General features: G+C 42.3%; 1 protein-coding gene across 2 annotated transcripts; it reads left to right on the top strand.

The window, feature by feature from the left end:
- The first annotated feature begins 13,685 nt into the window (after positions 1 to 13,685).
- On the top strand, positions 13,686 to 19,841 carry tctn2 (tectonic family member 2). 2 transcript variants are annotated; one of them, XM_021621656.2, is made up of 17 exons: positions 13,686 to 13,840; positions 13,968 to 14,081; positions 14,184 to 14,254; positions 15,330 to 15,528; positions 15,633 to 15,733; positions 15,850 to 16,049; positions 16,194 to 16,314; positions 16,482 to 16,638; positions 16,740 to 16,934; positions 17,076 to 17,150; positions 17,269 to 17,364; positions 17,576 to 17,690; positions 18,046 to 18,149; positions 18,289 to 18,436; positions 18,619 to 18,756; positions 18,885 to 18,973; positions 19,069 to 19,841. In XM_021621656.2, exons 1-17 carry the CDS (start codon positions 13,753 to 13,755, stop codon positions 19,188 to 19,190), a joined length of 2,133 nt encoding a protein of 710 aa, XP_021477331.2. In that variant the 5' UTR covers positions 13,686 to 13,752; the 3' UTR covers positions 19,191 to 19,841. The 2 variants fall into 2 exon arrangements, with proteins under 2 accessions (XP_021477331.2, XP_021477330.2); XM_021621655.2 differs by having other exon boundaries at positions 13,953 to 14,081.
- The last annotated feature ends 834 nt before the right edge of the window (positions 19,842 to 20,675 follow it).

Here is a 20,675-nt window from a genome sequence, read left to right as displayed (position 1 = left end):
GAAACAGAGGAAGAACCATGAAGTTGTTACTCTAGACTTGGTCACCAAGGGCCTTGTTATACTGATCACTGATCAGTTTTTTCCAATCTTTTTTTTATGGTGGTAAGACTTGATCTCCTCCTTTGGCAGCATAGAACTGCCCTGCCAATCAGATTATAGGCTGCAGGATACATGGAAAGAACAAATAAATGCAGCGAAAGAAAAAAGGAACAATCTCCCTGTACAGTAGCAGCATTGAAACCCGTCTCCCTTGTTTGTTCACCATTTATCCTGCTGGCCCACTAGGCCAAATAGAGCACATTACAGTACTCATAAATAATTTGCCCCACTGCCCTACTTTGCAAGCTTCCAAAACATCACTTTAGAGACTGTTCAGAGTCCAGACACTGTTCCATTGTATATCTCAAATCTCTGCCTTCCTGAGCTGTCCAAAGATTTTCCCAAAAAACTCACACTCTGCCAACACATACTGGATTAGTTTACTATTCAGACATTCCTGCTTTTAACACTAAAATAAAACACTTTTTTATGTGAACAAACCACTCTAATGATTTATTTGCCTTCATTCTAAATACAATACTTTCTGCAAATTTTGTTGACAGAGATTTCAACTTCCCTGTGGCTTTTTACTTACAGGAGGTCTAATCCCAGAGAAACTTTTACCAAAAATATTCACAATATTTGAAGGACTATGTTACTTTAGTGTCAGAGTTACTTGAATTATTATCAGACACACCCTATAAAATAATGCTGGCAATAGACATTACATTCAACACTTTATCCCAGACAGACCCTTCCATCCCCCCACACAGCCCCTCTCTCTCAACCCTACTGTATTCTCCCTCAGCCTCAGTCACTGACCCATGTTGATGTCACTGACAGGCCAAGACTTCATAAGGGCATGGGGACCGAAGGAGGCCAATGTTAAATGCTATCTCCTCTCCTTGTGCAGGCAGCTGGGTGCTTAAAGGAGAGAGGCCCCTGTCATTGTTGGCTGACCCCAGCAGAAGGAGAGAGCCACAGGCCACTAACAGAGCATGACTCAGTCAGCGTTCACTCAGCAGCGGCTTTTCACACAAATGTCACCCTGCTTTGTCAATTACCAATACAAACATTCTCCCTCTCTCTCTCAAACTCTCTATCCCATTCTACAGTCACTCGTTCTTTCTTCCCAAGCTAACACAAATACTCTCTCACACTCTCTTTTTCTCTCATGTAAACACAAATACCCACTGCTGCTGATAGCAGTGTAAGAGGAACTTAAAACCAATCTTATTCAAACTGACTTCATATATTTGATTAGCTCTTTACATTGAGTTGACCTAAAATAATGTTGTGTTGATGCTGAGTAAAGTGTGAATGTTCCCTCTTATTGTTTTCTTAACCAGAACAGAAGACTGGCAGTGATATGTCAGTGAGTGGAAAAGCAGATTCCTTGTGACCTTAAATGGAACACACAGCTCATAAAAGCCTTGATGCTTACTTGGCCTTGTTCCTGTCTGCCGTGGCTAATCATTTCATTACATAGACACAGACTTAATGAAAACCTCTGAGACTGTATCCAGGTAACCCTGCAGTCTCAGGGAATGGTAACAAAGGCTCTAACAAGGCCAGATGGTCTGCCTCCAGGTTCCTATTAAACCCTAGCCAGAGTGCAGGAAACACACACACCGACACACACACACACACACACACACACACACACACACACACCGACACACACACTCTGGAAAATGCCCAACTTTAATTTTCTTAATTATCTATGGAAAGTTTCCCATGGAAAAACATTTGGACAGTTAAGTAGGTCATAGTTAGAGTGAGCCAGACAAGGAAACAACACTGAAGTGAAAGGAGCAAGAAAATACTCAAATGTTGTGTATAAGATTACACAAGTTATTTCCCTTATTCATTTCATAATGTATTTTTTAGTTCAGTGTTCAGACATGCATTAGTTCAGTGTTCAGACAAGGACCGAAATCACAACGTCATTTGTCTGTCTGTAAGTAGCACAGAGTTCACATAGAAACATTTGTACTGTTTGTTTTCAAAGAACACAGTGTTGGTATCACAATGGGTAAATCAGTAGATTATGTTAGTGCTATAGTATTGTACCTGCTCTTAGACCTATTTAAATCCTGTAAGATTATACACCCCGTTTATATCTCTGTCTCTCATTTTTCAGAATCAAACGTTCAGATAATAGACTCTTGTTTTCTTAAGTTATCACTACCCCCTTTGTGTGCTGCCCTCCACATCCTGGAACCACACTATTATTTCCTCCAAGGCCAAGAAGGCAGAATTGTATTATTTGTCTGACTGTTGATCACATCTGGTGTATACGCTCCTCGCCTCAATGACACTACATCACACATGATCACACTGACCTCCTCCAAGCACATCAAGGACATATTAGAAAAGGTCATTCAGACCCAATGTACACACAAATGCTTCCAAAGAGGGTGGACAGCACAGTAGCTGTAGCCTCTTATCAAATATTTGCCTGCACTGATAGATGCACATCTCCAACAAAAGGAGTGGACTGCTGTAATGATTATGATGTAAGGCTGTTCCAGTGTGTAGGGTGTTGCAGGGAAACCAGCAGCTCTACAGTACAGTCAATCATCTTCATCTGACGGAGGGAGGCAGGCGGTCTGACAATGGACACTTATCCAGGAAGAAGGCCGACCACTAACGGAGCATAAAGCCTTGTATTCCCATGCTGTCTGTCTGTCTCTACTGCTGCCGGCCTACTGCTGGCATTACGTCACCGTCTGAGTCTCTCTGCTGCAGATGAAACCCAATAAGACGTAGCTAATATAGAAAGAAGAAGTGAGTCGTAAGACTACAGTACGTGGGTGAGAAGAAAATACCCAGGGTAGCATATGGTCTGCCTTTGGTGTATCATATTGTGATTGTCTTGTGTATGTATAAGACATTGATTGTTGTATGTATTAGGTGTATGCGAGACCAGGGAGATGTACCTGTCCAGAGTAGTTTAATAGGAAATGGAACTTTACTAATTAGCTTATTTTATGAAACAAACAACTATTTTTTTCTGTAATAGAACCCCACAGTGGAGGTGTCATAATACCAATAAAACCTAGCGGTCAAACAGGAAAATGGTTCCAATCATTTTTCCACCATTTATTATTCCCATAGGGACTTTTAGAAACACTTAACATAAGGGCTGTGTTTCATGTAGGTTTATCCTGGTGTGATGTTTTGATAACCATGTAAATCTCTCCAGGACAAGGTGACTTTTATCAATATATTAAGCACTATTTACGCGCAGATTAGAAAATGTGAATTAGAATCAAAGTAAACATCAGGCAAGATTACAAATCCCTGCAAGCTCTTTAACGTTGGGCTACAGATAAAACACATCTAAACATGAAAGGCTATAGGAAAGAGAGGACAATCCCACTTGAATAGATTATTTAATCTATGACATTAAAAACATAACTTTTAAAACAATGCAAAATATTACTTGCATCACGGTTGCATTATTATTACACAGACATGCAAATGCACGAACACAATGTTAATAAAACAAACAATAGCATCAACTGAAATGAGGCTCTTTGGATGAGTCAGTATAGACACTCAGCTCAGGCATTGTAGGTGTAAGGAGAGGCTCTCCATAGGTTATAGCTGTTCAAAACTTAGCAGGCCTCTCATCAGCAGCAGTGAGTAATCTGATCATTGCCATTCATCTGGCTGTAGTCAGTCAGCTCTCGTACATTACTCATCTGAGAGCCTGCCTGCCAAATGCTACTGCATTGTACTGTACTGTAGTGTGGGATAGGAACATAGGAATTAAGCAGCTGCAGAGTGTCCATTCAAAGTCCACATAGTTTGTAACTTCCGTAGGCATTCATACAGCATCCATGGATGTATTTATTCTGGACTTAAATCATCAAAGAGGAGGTCCTAAGGCAATAAATAAACCAGACTACTGTATCATCCAGGCAGGTCTCCAGTCATAGCTGCAGTAAAGGTAGCAGGCAACTGGATACCGTTCTGGCTGAGCATTCAGGTAATTTCCTGGACGTTCTTACATAAACTCTTAGGATCACAGAGGGGGCCGTAGGTCAGACATTTCCAGCAGCCACAGGAGGAATACTGGCCTGGCCAACAGGCCACCATGGAAACCAAAATCCACGAGAAGAGCCAACCAGGCCGGGCCGAGGCTCACCTAGAATGGAAGAACAGTTAGACACGATCGGTAAATATGTGGCCCTTGGCCTCTGTGTTACCTGGCTGGAGGTCTTTGCAGACCCCAAGGTTCTCCAGCAGGTCTGTAACATTCTCCCTGGCGCACACACCCACGCGCTCTGCCACCACTGACACATCTTTTCAGCGAGCTGAAGCAGGTATGGAACCCGAGATGCTGACATCACAGATGGTTCTGCAAACAAGTTGGCCTCATCCTGCTCATAGAGACTAGCACACCTGTGAAACACAGAGTGAACGATGAACAACAAAAAAAGAACATAAGACTGAATGACAAAATACATATTCTGTAGTGATGAGCGATTAACCGAAATGTCGGCTATTTTTCGTTTTTTAAACAAGTAATTGGCAGACATCGGTTCAATTATTTAAATTCCATTTGGTTCGTTTTTTTTCAACGGGCTCAATGTGCACATTATGCTGCAGTTTCTCTAGAGATAAATCAGATCAAGCCCGAACTGTGCAATGTAGTAAGGAGTTGTAGTTTCCAACAGACCAATGTTCTGCATAGTTTAGCACAGAAAACCTGATAATTAACTACAATGACCATACTCCATTGCTTCTGTCTCTTATCTAGCAGGCGTAAAATAAACACAGACAGGACAAATAGCCATGCAATAGATCAGGGTCAATGTAGTTAATTATCAGGGCTCTTATAAGTTATAAATCATGGCATAGAGAGCAGTTGCTTCATGAGGTATTGGTATTCAGCAGTCAAATGTATGCCTTACTTACTTTGAAGAACTACTAAAATAGTGATTTTTGTCAGACAGATGAGATGATGACTTGGAATTAAATAATACATTATGAATTGTTTTATTCTGTGTTGTTACAGCATTCAACTCACATAATGCATATTGCATTTAATGTAAAAAAAATAAAAAAAGAAGAATAGAAAAAGAAGAATAGAAAAAGAATAGAAGCCGAAACCGTGATATTTAAAAAGAATAATTGAACCAACCTCAAAAAACACTAAATTGCTCACCGCTAATATTCTGTTTACATGAGCTTGTTAATTGCCTGTGAGTGCGGTAACTCACCCAGTGTCCCTGGCCTCCCTCAGTACAGGTCTCAGGTCAGACTGGGGAAGGTGACACAGCAACACTTCCAGGGTACCAGCATTATCCCAGTATTCCTCCAGCAGCAGCTCCAGCAGGAAGGGCAGAGCCTGATTGACCTGCATCAGGTACAAGCTCCTCTTCCCTCCTCCTCTCCTGGCCTACTCTCATCCTGCAGCAGGTAACTGTGTTGATCAACATGCATAGGAAGCACAAGTAGAGGATATTATCATGATGAGATGAGATAAACGACAGCAGATTTTGAGAAGGTCAGTAGGTATAGTATACTGTACTTTTTAATCTGCGACCCTGCTCTAGATCTCTACCTGGTGCTGAAGACAGGGAGAGGAGTGTGGTCCCTCAGGGCCGTGCTCAGTGAGGGGGTCCCAGCCAGACAGGCCCCAGGCAATCCTGAGACACTCAGGGGCCTTCGGGGCCAGGTGGACCTCCAACAGACTGCACCAGCGAGGAAACAGAGATGTCTGAAGATTGAGATAGAAGGAGAAGAAAAATACTCTGAAGGTTTCTGCATGTTTTTTGTCTCTGACACCATAATGACATGTTATTGTACAGTGTAATAAATCATGGCAAAAACAGAGAAGAGTGTGGTGTGCTGAATCTGTATCCTGACCTTTGGGAGAGCAGCAGGCTTGCATCCCACAGGGTCTGGGAGAGGAACTCTGTACCCCCTTCTGTTGCCCGCCAGGGCCACCAGCAGCAGCTCCACACACTCCAGCAGGACTGGACCATCCAGTGTGGGAGAAGGAGATGGGTCCTGGGACAGAGTCATCACTGCCACTAGGGCTGTCAGATACAGTATATCCTGCTGTACTCCACACTCTGGTCTAACAGCGCCTCCTTCAGGACGGAGCAGAGTGCAATGTTAAACACCATTCAACATAACACACAGCAAGGTCAGGTCAGCATTGTCAATTCAGGAATGTGGAGTCATTAAAGGGACTAAAAGGGCAGCCAATAGGTGGGGACACTTAGCTTTCCAGAAACTGAAGGAGGTGTAACACGGGCACTGACACAAGCACATTGATTGGACCTATGGGGCTTTTATCAAAGGCAAAATAATGTTTTCTTTATATAGAGGAAGGATCAAGAGCTCTTATCAGACTATGCTACAGGAAACATTTGCGGACTGAAAGGCAGAACACTATTTGGTCACCAATGGGTTATGGAGAGAATGTAGTGCAGTGTTGACTTAGTTTTCTTTAATAAAACAATCTCAGCGAACCCATAATGACTTTGACACAACAGAGAAAAAGGACGGATATCCTTGACTGGTCTTGTTCAGGTCTGCCTGATAAGTTAGTATATAATAGCTGTGAGCTGATACACACCCATTTCAGGAGAAAATAAAAGATTCTCAGCTTGATTTCAGCCCCATGCAGCAGTGTGTTTTAAGTCAAACATATCTTTAATGCCTTGGTTTCCTCATATTGTGCGTTGAAAACTAGTCCATGAAAACTGTCAGTAGGTTTTGGGCAGGGTAACTTTCCCAGCATGCTCAAGTCCATACCGGCATTCATGTCTCACCTGCAGTGCCATCTGCAGCACCTGTTGCATGCTGGTCCAAAACCATCGCCGCCCAACTGACCAATGGCAGCCTCAGGTCGGAGCTCTCAGAGGATAAACACACCCAAACCCACTTGGGCTCTGCACACAAGAAGTCGATAGAGCCGGAAGGAGGTGCACCCAACCTGTAAGGTTCACAAATCATGTCATAAACCTTCTGTATGGTGGGATGGTTAACACAAATACAATGTGGTTAGTTAGCACATCATGACTGAACTTTGTTTCTGGAAAAGTGTGAGTGATTGAGTGAGTGAGTGAGTGAGTGAGTGAGTGAGAGAGAGAGAGAAAGCGAGAGAGATACTTGGAGCCTGTGGTGAGTGCAGCTCTGCCTGGAGTACATTACTCAGCTGGTTGAGGAACCCCTGTGAGCAGCGCCCCCACAGCATGCCTGTCACTCCCAGGTAGGCCCCCTGCACCAGTGGGAAATGTTGAACCTCCATCACCAGCCATAGTCTGGACTCTACATGGCCCGCCACATCACATCAGGGAGAGGGCCGGGGAAATAGAAAACAGATTATAAAACCTGACAATCACTGAATTTAAAATAACATGAATTAAAGGATCTCTATGACCTCAATGGAATCTTTCCCTTTTATTCTGTTCTGTAAACCCTCAGCTGTGTGTGCATAGAGCTCAGTCCAGGATGGCTCTGATCTGCAGTAGCTATCCATGCAGACGTTTGTGAGCACAGTGGTCCTGGGACCTTGCCAGTCTCCTGTCAAATGGAGCAGGGTACTCATGGACGCACAGAACACTGTAAATGATTATGTGCCTAACTGAACATACAGGTTTGTCATCCTTTAACAGGATGACAAAAGTTTGTTTTTGAAAGATTTTTTGTCCATTAAAATATCAAATTGATCAGAAATACAGTGTAGACATTGTTAATTTTGTAAATGACTATTGTAGCTGGAAACGGCTGATTTTTAATGGAATATCTACATAGGCGTACAGAGGCCCATTATCAGCAACCATCACTCCTGTGTTCCAATGGCACGTTGTGTTGGCTAATCCAAGTTTATCATTTTAAAAGGCTAATTGATCATTAGAAAACCCTTTTGCAATTATGTTAGCACAGCTGAAAACTGTTGTGCTGATTAAAGAAGCAATACAACTGGCCTTCTTTAGACTAGTTGAGTATCTGGAGCATCAGCATTTGTGGGTTCGATTACAGGCTCAAAATGGCCAGAAACAAAGAACTATCTTCTGAAACTCGTCAGTTTATCTGCCGTTTCCAGCTACAATAGTCATTTACAACATTAACAACGTCTACACTGTATTTCTGATCAATTTGATGTTATTGTAATGGACAAAAAATGGATTTTCTTTCAAAAACAATGACATTTATAAGTGACCCCAAACTTTTGAACAGTAGTGTACATAATCACCTGTTTCATTGAGTAGGGATCATTTTGCTTGTCTCTTTGAGGAAATGTAATAATGACATGAAAACAGTAATCACCCTGTTTGGTCTCGGACCCCTCTCAGGGTAGAGGGAGGGGTACAGGCGGAGCCAGGCCTCCTCTAGGGGCCGTGTAAGTTCCCTGCCGCCCCCCTCAACTCCCCCAGGAGGAAGGGCTGCAAGGCAGGGTACTGGGTGAAGAAGGCAGGAGGGGAGACATGACATGCTGGGTGGAGTCCTCCTCACCCCCAGAGCACTGACCCAGCATCTTGGAGCACAGAGCGCCTGTGCATGGGAAAGAGTTCAGTCAGAGGGCGCACAATAACAAATCAATAATTTAACATGCATGTCTGACAGCTACATGAAACAAATTGGAGCAGACCACTCAAGTGGGCCTAATAGATTTTTGCCCGGTCTATATAATTACATTTTTGATTTGGTCAGTTTAAGACAATACAAATTACACTGAAATGTGAGATTTTACTCTGTGTGTGTGCATTACAGTTGTGAGAGGAGAGGAGGTCTTACAGTAGCGCAGCATTCCTCATGGTCCAGCAGTGGGAGCTGAGAAGGGTCAGGGACAGCATTGCCACAGCCTGGGTAAACTGCAGCACAACTACCCTCAGCCCAGAGCCCCGTACCAGGGCCTGTAGGGTGTTGACTGCACACACCTGGGGGAGAGGAGGGGGAAAGCCAACATTAGACAGAATGCTGTACTTGAGTATCCCTATGGCTGTGCATCTCATCTGTGTTGGTGGTAGGTAACGTGCAGGTACAGTGCCTTCAGAAAGTATTCATACCCTCTTGATTTTTTCCACATTTTGTGTTGCCGCCTGAATTTACAATGTATTAAATTTAGATATTTTGTCACTGGCCTACACGCAATATCCCATAATGTCAAACTGGAATGATGTTTTATTTTTATTTTTTACTAATTAATAAAAAATGAAAAGCCTTGAGTGAATAAGTATTCAACTCCTTTGTTACGATTAGCCAAAATAAGTTAAAAAGTAAAAATATGCAAACAAGTGACATAATACGTTGCACGGACTCAATCTGTGTCCAATAATAGTGTTTAACAGCATTTTTTAATGACTACCTCATCTCTGTTCCCCACACATAAAAGTATCTATAAGGTCCCTCAGTCGAGCAGTGAATTTTAAACACAGATTCAACCCCAAAGACCAGGAAGATTTTCCAATAGCTCACAAAGGGCACCTATTGATAGACAGGTAAAAATAATAACCCTTTGAGCATAGTGGTGTCATGTCTTTGGCATCATTAAAGATGAAGACTTTTTATCAAATCAATTCTCTAATTATTATTACGTGATTAAACTAATCATGTACATTTAATTAACTAGAAAGTCGGGGCACCACGGAAAATCTTCAGATTACAAAGTTATACTTTTCTGAATATAACTGTTCAGATATTTTAATATCTGATTAATTAGTCTTCTATTAATTAATTATTCTTTACCTCACGTCAGTCTCATCTGAACGTTGTAAATTATTGGTTATCTGCACGAACCCAGCTTTTACTATAAATCCTCTATACACCAATTGGCTTAATCATTTATTTACTAACTAACTAAATAATCACAGAAACACATAAACAAACAAACAGTAGATATTGGTTACTAACAATGATAGGGAAGATTCCCTAGTGGGCTAAACCGATATGACGGCTAGGTGGACAAAGGGAAGGGGGTGTGGACTGAGAGAGAGCGGGATAGACAAAATGGATTCATTACACAGTCTATAATCATATACTTTGAAATGCTAATCCTTCGCACATGAACTGCCGCTCATTCGAGAATAATTGCAAGTACATTGGTAAGGGTGTGTAGATTGGTAAAAAAAAAATTCTATCCATTTTGAATTGAGGCAGTAACATAACAAGATGTGGAATAAGTCAAGAGGTATGAATACTTTCTGAAGGCACTGTATATCTGGCTAACTTATGTTTGGTGCATTGATGATGTGTGTTACCTGTGGCAGGACCAGTGTCTTGTCCCAGTCCTGGGGCAGAGGGGCTCTGGCTGTGCCCAGAAGGGTGTGTATGCTGTGGGCCAGGAGGGACAGAGCCTTACTGGCCTCCTCTGCTGACACCACTCACAGGATGAGCATTGGCAGTCCTGCCGCCTGCCGGGTCATTGACGTACAGCGAGACTGCAACACCTCTATGCCCTGGAGAGAAAACCAGTTAGCAGTTTAGCACACACACGGTTTAACCATACTAACTAAATATGCACGCAACATGATTGTTGAATGTAAATTAGATATGAATTGTCAGAGAATGATGCTGTACATCCCATACATTGTTATGTCCGGAGGAAAAATTGTGAGGCTTGTAAGCCGAAGAACACCATCCCAACCGTGAAGCACGGGGGTGGCAGCATCATGTTGTGGGGGTGGTTTGCTGCAGGAGGGACTGGTGCACTTCACAAAATAGATGGCTTCATGAGGAAGGAAAATTATGTGCATTTACTGAAGCAACATCTAAGACATCAGGCAGGAAGTTAAAGCTTGGATGCAAATGGGTTTTCCAAATGGACAATGACCCCAAGCATACTTCCAAAGTTGTGGCAAAATGGCTTAAGGACAACAAAGTCAAGGTATTGGAGTGGCCATCACAAAGCCCTGACCTCAAACCTATAGAAAATGTGTGGGCAGAACTAATAAAGCATGTGCGAGCAAGGAGGCCTAAAACAGGAGGCCCACACCAGCTCTGTCAGGAGGTATGGGCCAAAATTCATCCAACTTATTGTGGGAAACTTGTGGAAGGCTACCCGAAACATTTGACCCAAGTTAAAACAATTTAAAGGCAATGCTACCAAATATTAATTGAGTCTATGTAAACCTCTGACCTACTGGGAATGTGATGAAAGAAATAAAAGCTGAAATAAATCCTTCTCTCCACTATTATTTTGACATTTCACTTTCTTACAATAAAGTGGTGATCCTAACTGACCTAAAACAGTACATTTTTACTGGGATCAAATGTCAGGAATTGTGAAAAACTGAGTTGAAATATATTTGGCTAAAGTGTATGTAAACTTCTGACTTCAACTGTATGTGTATTAAAGTAGTCAAAAGTTAAGCATTTGGTCCCATATTCATAGCACGCAATGACTACATCAAACTTGTGACTACAAACTTGTTGGATGCATTTGCTGTTTGTTTAGGTTATATTTCAGATTATTTTGTGCCCAATAGAAATGAATAGTACATAATGTATTGTGTCATTTTGGAGTCACTTTTATTGTAAATAAGAATATTTCTAAACACTTTTACATTAATGTGGATGCTACCATTATTACAGATAATCCTGAATGAATCGTAAATAATTATAATGAGTGAGAGAGTTACACAGACATAAATATCATATCCCCCCCAAAAATGCTAACCTCCCCTGTTATTGTAATAGTGAGAGGTTAGCATGTCTTGCGGGTATGATATAACATGGAACTTAAAACGAGGCCAACAAGATCACTGTTCATATTGACAATGCCACTCACACTCAAACAGAAGACAAAAATGATGACCTCTGTGGAAGTCTGAAAAGGAAAGCTGCTGAAACATTACTGCATTGCTAAAGACTACTTCTAACCATGGATTATTTTTTAGAACAATAAGAGTTGTAATTTTCCACTATAGTGGACAAACAGGGTTGGATCTCTCTAAGAACCAAAAGGTGGTTGACTTTCGCCAGATGTTGAAACATCTGTAATGACATGATCAAACACATATTCAGGATAGCAAATGAGTTAATACTGATCATTGAAAACATCACCATGGAAACTCAAATGATTTATTATTGAAATAGCATGGGCGACCGAGAAAAACAAATTGGTACAATTTAAGGCCATGTGAAAATCAATAATTGCCTAGTTAAATAAAGGTAGAAAAATATATAATAATAATGCAGGCACTAGGGATGGGGGTGTGAGAATGCAGGACTGGGCAGATGAGATGTAGTCGTTGTTTGTGTGTGTCTGTGTATGTTTGTATCTGGTGTGGGGACAATATGTGATGCCATCAAGAGACAGTGACACAAACGGCAAACAATGTATGTGTAACAAGATGGTAGGAACAGTCAGTGGTGGGCTTGAACCAGTCACTCAGAGACCGCAGAGAATATACCACTGCTGCCACCAACGTAGTGATTGAATGAGAACAGTCATTGCAGAGCTTGAAGCAGCAACCTTGTGGTTAAGGGGTAAAAATGTATTTATTTTATTTGACCTTTATTTAACCAGGTAGGCTAGTTGAGAACAAGTTCTCATTTACAACTGCGACCTGGCCAAGATAAAGCAAAACAGTTGGACACGTACAACAACAGAGTTACACATGGAATTAACAAACATACAGTCAATAATACAATAGAAAAAGTATGTATACAGTGTGTGCAAATGAGGTAAGATAAGGGAGGTAAGGCAATAAATAGGCCATGGTGGCGAAATAATTACAATATAGCAATTAAACACTGGAGTGATAGATGTGCAGAAGATTAATGTGCAAGTAGAGATACTGGGGTGCAAAGGAGCAAGATAAATAAATACAGTATGGGGATGAGGTAGTTGGATGGGCTGTTTACAGATGGGCTATGTACAGGTGCAGTGATCTGTGAGCTGCTCTGACAGCTGGTGCTTAAAGTTAGTGAGGGAGATATGAGTCTCCAGCTTCAGTGATTTTTGCAGTTCGTTCCAGTCATTGCACTACCACATACTGCCTGTGCCACAAAATCCCAGATATTTTGGCAGAAGCAGTAGTACATCATTCAAATACAGGTGAGGCTACACATGCTCTTCCCTACAACTGCCAGAGAAAACACATTAGGCACTTATTTTTTATATTTTTTATTCACATTAGGCACTTCCCAACCAGATTTACCTTGAGCACTCGTCAAGGTTGTTTATGAAGAGGTTCAAAGTAGTGCTGGCATCTATGGGTATTTTATCCTCAGTGACCAGACAGTCTAGTACAGCTTTCATTTGATCTTCGACTGATCCAACAGGCACCATTGTTTGCTAATTCCTAAGGCTTTTGCTTCCTTTCTCGTGTTTTTCCTTGTAATTTTAACTATACTATTGGAGCTGATGAATTGCCGCCATCTAGTGTATAGGATTATACATTGGCTCAGCAGATCATCTTTGCAACATTATGCTTTTGTTTTCATGTTGTGTTGCAAATTAATTCGAGTGCATGCAGAGATTATATATAATGTTGCATGTTGGTTTCAAGAAGTTAGCGTTCTTTAACAGTTGCATGATTATTTGTCTGTTTATATAGTACACACTCGGCTCCACAAGCGTCGCTGTTGACTGTCTGAACAGTGGCATGGCCTCTATGGAGCACGAGAGAATAAGTCATCGTATAAGCTGTGATTGGTTGATATGTCGTTGCCATAGCTAGACATCTCTACAACACTTCGTAAAAATGGCGACTCCCTGGTGAACCGATATTATCTGCGATGGCTAATATACTTTCTGCGCGTGTTCTATGTCGATGTGCATACATTCTTCTGATTGTTTTGATTACGGATGCAAAGAGCAATGTCGGTAAGTCATTCAACTCTCATACTTTTTCCATCAATCAATCAACTAACATGATGTGTGGAACTAAGGCTAGCTAACTTTAGCTAGCTAACGTTACCTGGCTAACATCAAGCAGCAATCCCTTTTCTAGTTTTTCAGCCGTCGTATCTCGTCACATCTGGACCTAGATTGGCTGCTTTCTTGCTTGGAAACACATCTGGCATATCCCTGACCCTGAGCTCTCTATCGCGCTCCAATCCCCCAGGTAAATAAGCTACTTGTATGGTGTTGTCAGTGAGCACTTGTCATTGTCCATGGCATGGGTTTTGTAAGCAATGACATGCATTTTGTGGATTCATTTTGACAGGTCGCCTTCCACCCCCATCATGCTCAGAAGATCTGACACAGTGGGTTCTCACACAGGAGTTGGTGGGCAAGGTAAGTGTGTGACATACTGCTCTTATCAGGAGCTGTTTTTTTAGCACGACAGAGTTTATTTATTTATTTTATTTTTATTTCACCTTTATTTAACCAGGTAGGCTAGTTGAGAACAAGTTCTCATTTGCAACTGCGACCTGGCCAAGATAAAGCATAGCAGTATGAGCAGACAACACAGAGTTACACATGGAGTAAACAATTAACAAGTCAATAACACAGTAGAAAAACAAAGGGGGGAGTCTATATACAATGTGTGCAAAAGGCATGAGGTAGGCGAATAATTAAAATTTTGCAGATTAACACTGGAGTGATAAATGATCAGATGGTCATGTACAGGTAGAGATATTGGTGTGCAAAAGAGCAGAAAAATAAATAAATAAAAACAGTATGGGGATGAGGTAGGTGAAAATGGGTGGGCTATTTACCAATAGACTATGTACAGCTGCAGCGATCGGTTAGCTGCTCAGATAGCTGATGTTTGAAGTTGGTGAGGGAGATAAAAGTCTCCAACTTCAGCGATTTTTGCAATTCGTTCCAGTCACAGGCAGCAGAGTACTGGAACGAAAGGCGGCCAAATGAGGTGTTGGCTTTAGGGATGATCAGTGAGATACACCTGCTGGAGCGAGTGCTACGGATGGGTGTTGCCATCGTGACCAGTGAGCTGAGATAAGGCGGAGCTTTACCTAGCATGGACTTGTAGATGACCTGGAGCCAGTGGGTCTGGCGACGAATATGTAGCGAGGGCCAGCCGACTAGAGCATACAAGTCGCAGTGGTGGGTGGTATAAGGTGCTTTAGTGACAAAACGGATGGCACTGTGAGTCCCTCCCCCCTGACCACTGCTACCAAAAATGACTGCTACCTCTACCGGGCCTTTTAGCAGCACCACATACCACACAAGTGGGCTGATTTTTCATGGTTTAAGTTTACATAAAATATTTTGTTAGCAACCAAATAGTCTTGTCTGCACACAAAGACACCAAATGATTGACACCATTCAGAACTTTCTTCATGGAAATTACTCTTGCCACTTAATTGCTGTCTCCCTGCAACCTCTCTCTTTCCCTGTGTGTCAGACTACAGTGCGAGTGCAGCTGAGTCTGAACCGCAGCCTGCTCCTGTGTGGTAATAATAATGACACAGACTGCTGTCCTGAGCCACTGTGTGTGCTGGAGACTCTACGTGTGTCTGCCTGTCTGGGGAACACATCGCAGGCTTCACTGCTAATCCAGGCTAGAATCTATGCCCAGGTGTTTCCCACTGAACCTGTGTCTGGTAAGTCTGGCTCTTTTTAAAGTAGGTATCTTTAATCAATCCAAGAGATATTTTGTTTGTCTGGTTGTCCCCCTTTATTAATAGTGCTTTTTTATTTTTGTCAGACAACAAAACAGTAATTCCCAACCAAGTGTACCGGCCCCTGGGCTCCTGTTCCTGCGACCTCACTGTGGGAGCCTGTGATGTGCGATGCTGCTGTGACAAGGTATTTACATCCATCTTTACACGTACTAATCTGCTTGCTCTGTGGCTAGAGTAGACATTTTGATTATGTTTGTCTGTCCATCAGGTAATGGTGTTTCTGTCATGTGTCTCCCCCAGGACTGTTCCCCTGAAGCCCTGAAGCTGTTTCAGGGCCAGTGTCTTTCGGGGCCCTTTGGAGGGGAAGTTTCTCCAGTTCCTGATTACCTGTGCATTGCACAGTCTGCTGAAAATGCCCCTGATTGGTTTCCATTTCTCTGTGTCATCTCCCTGCCTGAAAACAATCCCTTCCTTGGACTCTTTTATGAAGGGGACACAATGTGAGGCGCCGTCTATTTCCTTAAGACAGTTTTGTCTTGATAAACATAGACTTCAATCTTAATTGATATAGTTTTTGTTTTTGCTATATCTCCTTTACTGCATCAACCTAATATGTGTTATGCCTTCTTCTATATGTGCTCCAGCACACCAAAGCCCAGGCCATCTTTCCAAAAGCCAGTGCTGTCAGCTCCACTGCCCACACATATCTACCAGCAGGGGGATCCCATTTTCACCATAAGTGATCAGTATTTCACCATTCCTCAGGTTAGACTTGTGTGTCTGAATCTCTCTCTCTCTCTCTCTCTCTCTCTCTCTCTCTGTGTTTAAACTGTGTGTTTGTAAATGTACAGTCAGAAGTCTCTGTGGCTCAAAGCAAAGTGTTTTGTCGTCTATGCCATCTGATATGTCTAATTTATGTCTTAATTCCTCAGAACTCCCTGGTTGGCCAGTGTGTAGATAATGCCCCTGTGGCATTTTTGAAAAACTTCCAAGCGCAGTGTGTGACCCGTCTCCTTTCCTGCCCAACTGGACCCCCCTTACAGACGACACCAACTGAGCTGAGGGTGCAAGTCAGGGATGGCCAAGGGGGTACTCTCTCTCTCTCTCTATGATCAGAACAATTACTTACTTTTTCAACTTTTTCTGATTGATTTGATTTGCTTTGTGTGGTCATTGGGGAAACATTTCAGGTGTGGTCACAGTGGATGTCACAGATAAAATGGCTGTTGATCTGAGGCCCTTTGTCGCGAGTCCTGTGGCTGAAGATGGCAGACTGCTGTGTGAAAATGTGACCTTGGCCTTAAATTACAAATTCTTCTGGAAAGGGAATGGTCTCACAAATATCACACTAACCCGCATACTTGGGAATGTCCTTTCTGCTAGTGGTAAGGGCCTCTTTTGTTTAGTTTTTACATGCTGGGCATTACTGGGTATTTGTAGTATCATTAATTATCCTTATCAACGCTGACGTTGTGTTTGTTAATGATTTAACAGATAATTGTCCTGCTTTTATGTGTTTCTCACAGTGGGTTTGACAGCCAGCTATTCAGTTGTGTTTCTGAATGGAGATGCTTTGGCTCAGCCCAACTCGGGGAACCCAGGTTTGTGCAACCTAATACACTTTTTCTAAGCGTTTCATAATGGGGATCTTAATGTGCAACATAAAAAGATGAGACTAGTTTCACTGATTTACAGACAAAGCCTTGTGTAATCTCTCAGGTTACCAGGTGGGCAGGCCTGTGATTGGTGGGATTGTGGACACCTTGGGGAATGGAACAGTCATACAGAGGACCCCAGTCAATCTTTGGAAGCCAGGTAACGGTCGTATTTGTACCATGGATAGTGCACTGAAAAATCAACGGCTTTGAAAGGTCTCAATTATTTAACTCTACACATCAAAAATATATTACATATTTTAGCTTAGGCACTTTGATTAGACTATTGTGAGAACCAGCAGTTACAGCTGTTGGATGGCTTGTGGCCTGTTAGTGTATGTGTATTCATGTTTTTCTATTTCTGTTTTCAGTAAGCAGTGGACTGTGTGCCTCTGAGGGGAGAATAGTACTATTTGGGGAGAATTCAACTGCAGGATGTCTGTTACCTGTGAGCCTACAGAACCTGACCCAATGTAGCCTGCTTAGGTGAGTCACTGGATACACAAAAAAACTATTTTCACGCCACTTCGACACCGACTTTTTCGTAGCAGGTTAGGAGACTGAGGTTAAGGTTAAGAAAAGGGTTAGGGTTAGCGAAAATGCTCTCCTAACCTGCTACGAAAATCTTTGTATCGAAGTCGTGTAAAAAGAGTGTGTCCCGTACTGTTTTACACATACTGTGCATGCGATAATACAACTTAGAAACTTGAAACACACACACACAGATAAATAGCATTTCTGGAGTTGATCAAATTACAGCTGCATGCCTGCAAATGGAAAGGATCCATGTCTCCTGTAAAATGTTTGACCTCCTTTTTTTTCTTTTTTTTACCTCTGCTAGTCAGAATGTGGCCTCTCTTCAGAGGGCACTGAGCACAGCAACACACATAGCGAGGAATGGAGACCCAGATGTTCTGAACCTGACTGACTGGTTGAACATTAGCTGTGAGTAGAAACCTTTCAAACTTTAACTGTTAAATTCATCTAAATATTAGCCAAAATATTCACCCTATTAATTCATTATTTTGGCTTTGTTGCTTGCTTCAATTGCACTTCTGTATCCAACACACTGAATAACCAACAGTTGTAGAACTGAACTCCAACCAGCCTGTGGGTGGTGGTATTGGAATATGTTCTGGGATTCCCTCCCACCGGCACATCCACGTTAGGAGCATTGTGACAGAGGTGGTGGGGGGGTTGCCTCAGCGGGAGATACAAGCAGTGGAAGTCAGGTATGTGGTAACAGCCTACAACACTGTCCATTGCCATCACAAACATCTTTCCTTTCTGTCTGTGCTGACCTTCTGTTCATACTCAGGACGGGCCCATTACAATGCATTGATTGGATGTGTGATTGAATAAAGTCCTCCTTGTTTACTCCACTGTCTCTGATGTGAGTGTTGCCTCTCCACAGTGACCATGTGTCCACTTGGAAGTTTGAGTGTGGAGGGGGTGACCCCTGTCTGGAGCCGACTGGGATTCAGACTTTCCCTGTCACCTCTTCCATCACCTTCACTGATATCTCCATCAACACAGGACCACCCAAAACCAGGTGAGTCTGAAAGGCTAAAGGCCTGAGAATTTAAATATAGCCTCAGTATAAGATTTCCTGACGATGTTGAACAGTTGGTAAGTGCAGTGAATAAAACTCTGATGTGGTTCTGCCCTGGTCTCCTTCAGGTTTCAGATTAACTTTACTGAGTATGACTGCGACAGGAACGATGTGTGCTGGCCCCAGCTTGCCTTCCCCCTCACCAGGTATTATACAGGTGAGACTCTGCTGTCCCAAAATGTGACTAATTAAATATGCTAAATGGATGATGACAGTAGGATTAACTCTTTCCCTACACCCCTCTATCTCCAGGTGAGTCGTACTCCCTGTCTCTGGCCAAGGGCCTCATCTTGGTGTTTTTCTTCATCACTGCCTCCATTCTCGGGACTCCATGGAAACAGATCCGACAGGCATGGAGAAGTGCTTCTCTCTAAACCAATGAATCTGAGAAAGAGAGCAATAGTAGACATACTGACATGCCCTAGTTCTTGACGTGGGCTACCCACCTTGACCATGACTGTCTAATGGCTTAAATTTTCTTGATCCTGCTGAAAGATAATGGATGAACATGTTGTTATTGAGCTAGTAAACAGCCAGTAAGTAAGTAATTTTCAGGTGGTAAATTCAAACATGTTTAGCAGGTTTCTTTCATGGTTGGTAAGAATGTAAATTATCAAGTTGACTGTATTTTGATATTTTTGTTACCTTTTGGAAATGTTCATTTTTGATTTAGGCTTGAAATGTGAATCTGGCCTGGGATAAATCAAATCACATTCTTATTTGTCACATACGTCGATTTTCAATGGGTGTAGACTTTACTGTGAAATGCTTGCTTACGAGCCCTTCCCAACGATGCAGAGTAAAAAAAAAAATTATAGTAAAAAATGGTAACTCGAGGAGTAAAATACACAAGAATGGAGCAATATACAGACAGGGAATACCAGTACCAGATCAATGTGCAGGGGTATGAGGTACAGTATTTCAGGTAGATATGCAAATGAAGGCAGGGTAAAGTGACTAGGCATCAGGATAGATGATAAAGAGTAAAATAAAGAACAGAGTAGCAGCAGTATATGATGACTGCAGAAGTGTGTGTGTGTGTGTGTGTTTGTGTAGGTGTATATGCAGTGTACAGTGCATTTGGAAGTATTCAGACCTCTTCACTTTTTCCACATTTTGTTACGTTTCAGCCTTATTCTAAAATTGATTAAATTGTTTTTTCTCCTCATCAATCTACACACAATACCTCAATGACAAAGCAAAAACAGGTTTTTGAAATATCAAATTTTCATAATTATTCAGACTCTTTTTACTCAGTACTTTGTTGAAGCACCTTTGGCAGCAATTACAGCCTCTAGTCTTCTTGGGTATGACGCTACATGCTTGGCACATCTGTATTTGGGGAGTTTCTTCCATTCTTCTCTGCAGATCCTCAAGCTCTGTCAGGTTGATGGGGAGCAACTTTGCACAGCTATATTCAGGTCTCCAGAGATGTTCAATCGGGTTCAAGTCCAGACTCTGGCTGGGCCACTCAAGGACATTCAGAGACTTGTCCCGAAGCCACTCCTGCGTTGTCTTGGCTGTGTGCTTAGGGTCATTGTCCTGTTGGAAGATGAACCTTAGCCCCAGTCTGAGGTCCTGAGCGCTCTGCAGCAGGTTTTCATCAAGGATCTCTCTGTACTTTGCTCCATTCACCTTTCCCTCGATCCTGACTAGTCTCCCAGTCCCTGCCACTGAAAAACATCCCCACAGCATGATGCTGCCACCATCATGCTTCACCGTAGGGATGGTATTGGCCAGGTGATGAGCTGTGCCTGGTTTCCTCCAAATGTGACGATTGGCATTCAGGCCAAAGTGTTCAATCTTGGTTTTCATGGTCCTTTAGGTGCCTTTTTGGCAAACTCCAAGTGGGTGGTCAT

This window comes from Oncorhynchus mykiss, chromosome 11 (assembly GCF_013265735.2).
Source record: "Oncorhynchus mykiss isolate Arlee chromosome 11, USDA_OmykA_1.1, whole genome shotgun sequence".
NCBI lineage: Eukaryota > Metazoa > Chordata > Actinopteri > Salmoniformes > Salmonidae > Oncorhynchus > Oncorhynchus mykiss.
The sequence above is the reverse complement of the archived record's forward strand: the minus strand, read 5'-3'. Positions and strand labels throughout refer to the sequence as shown.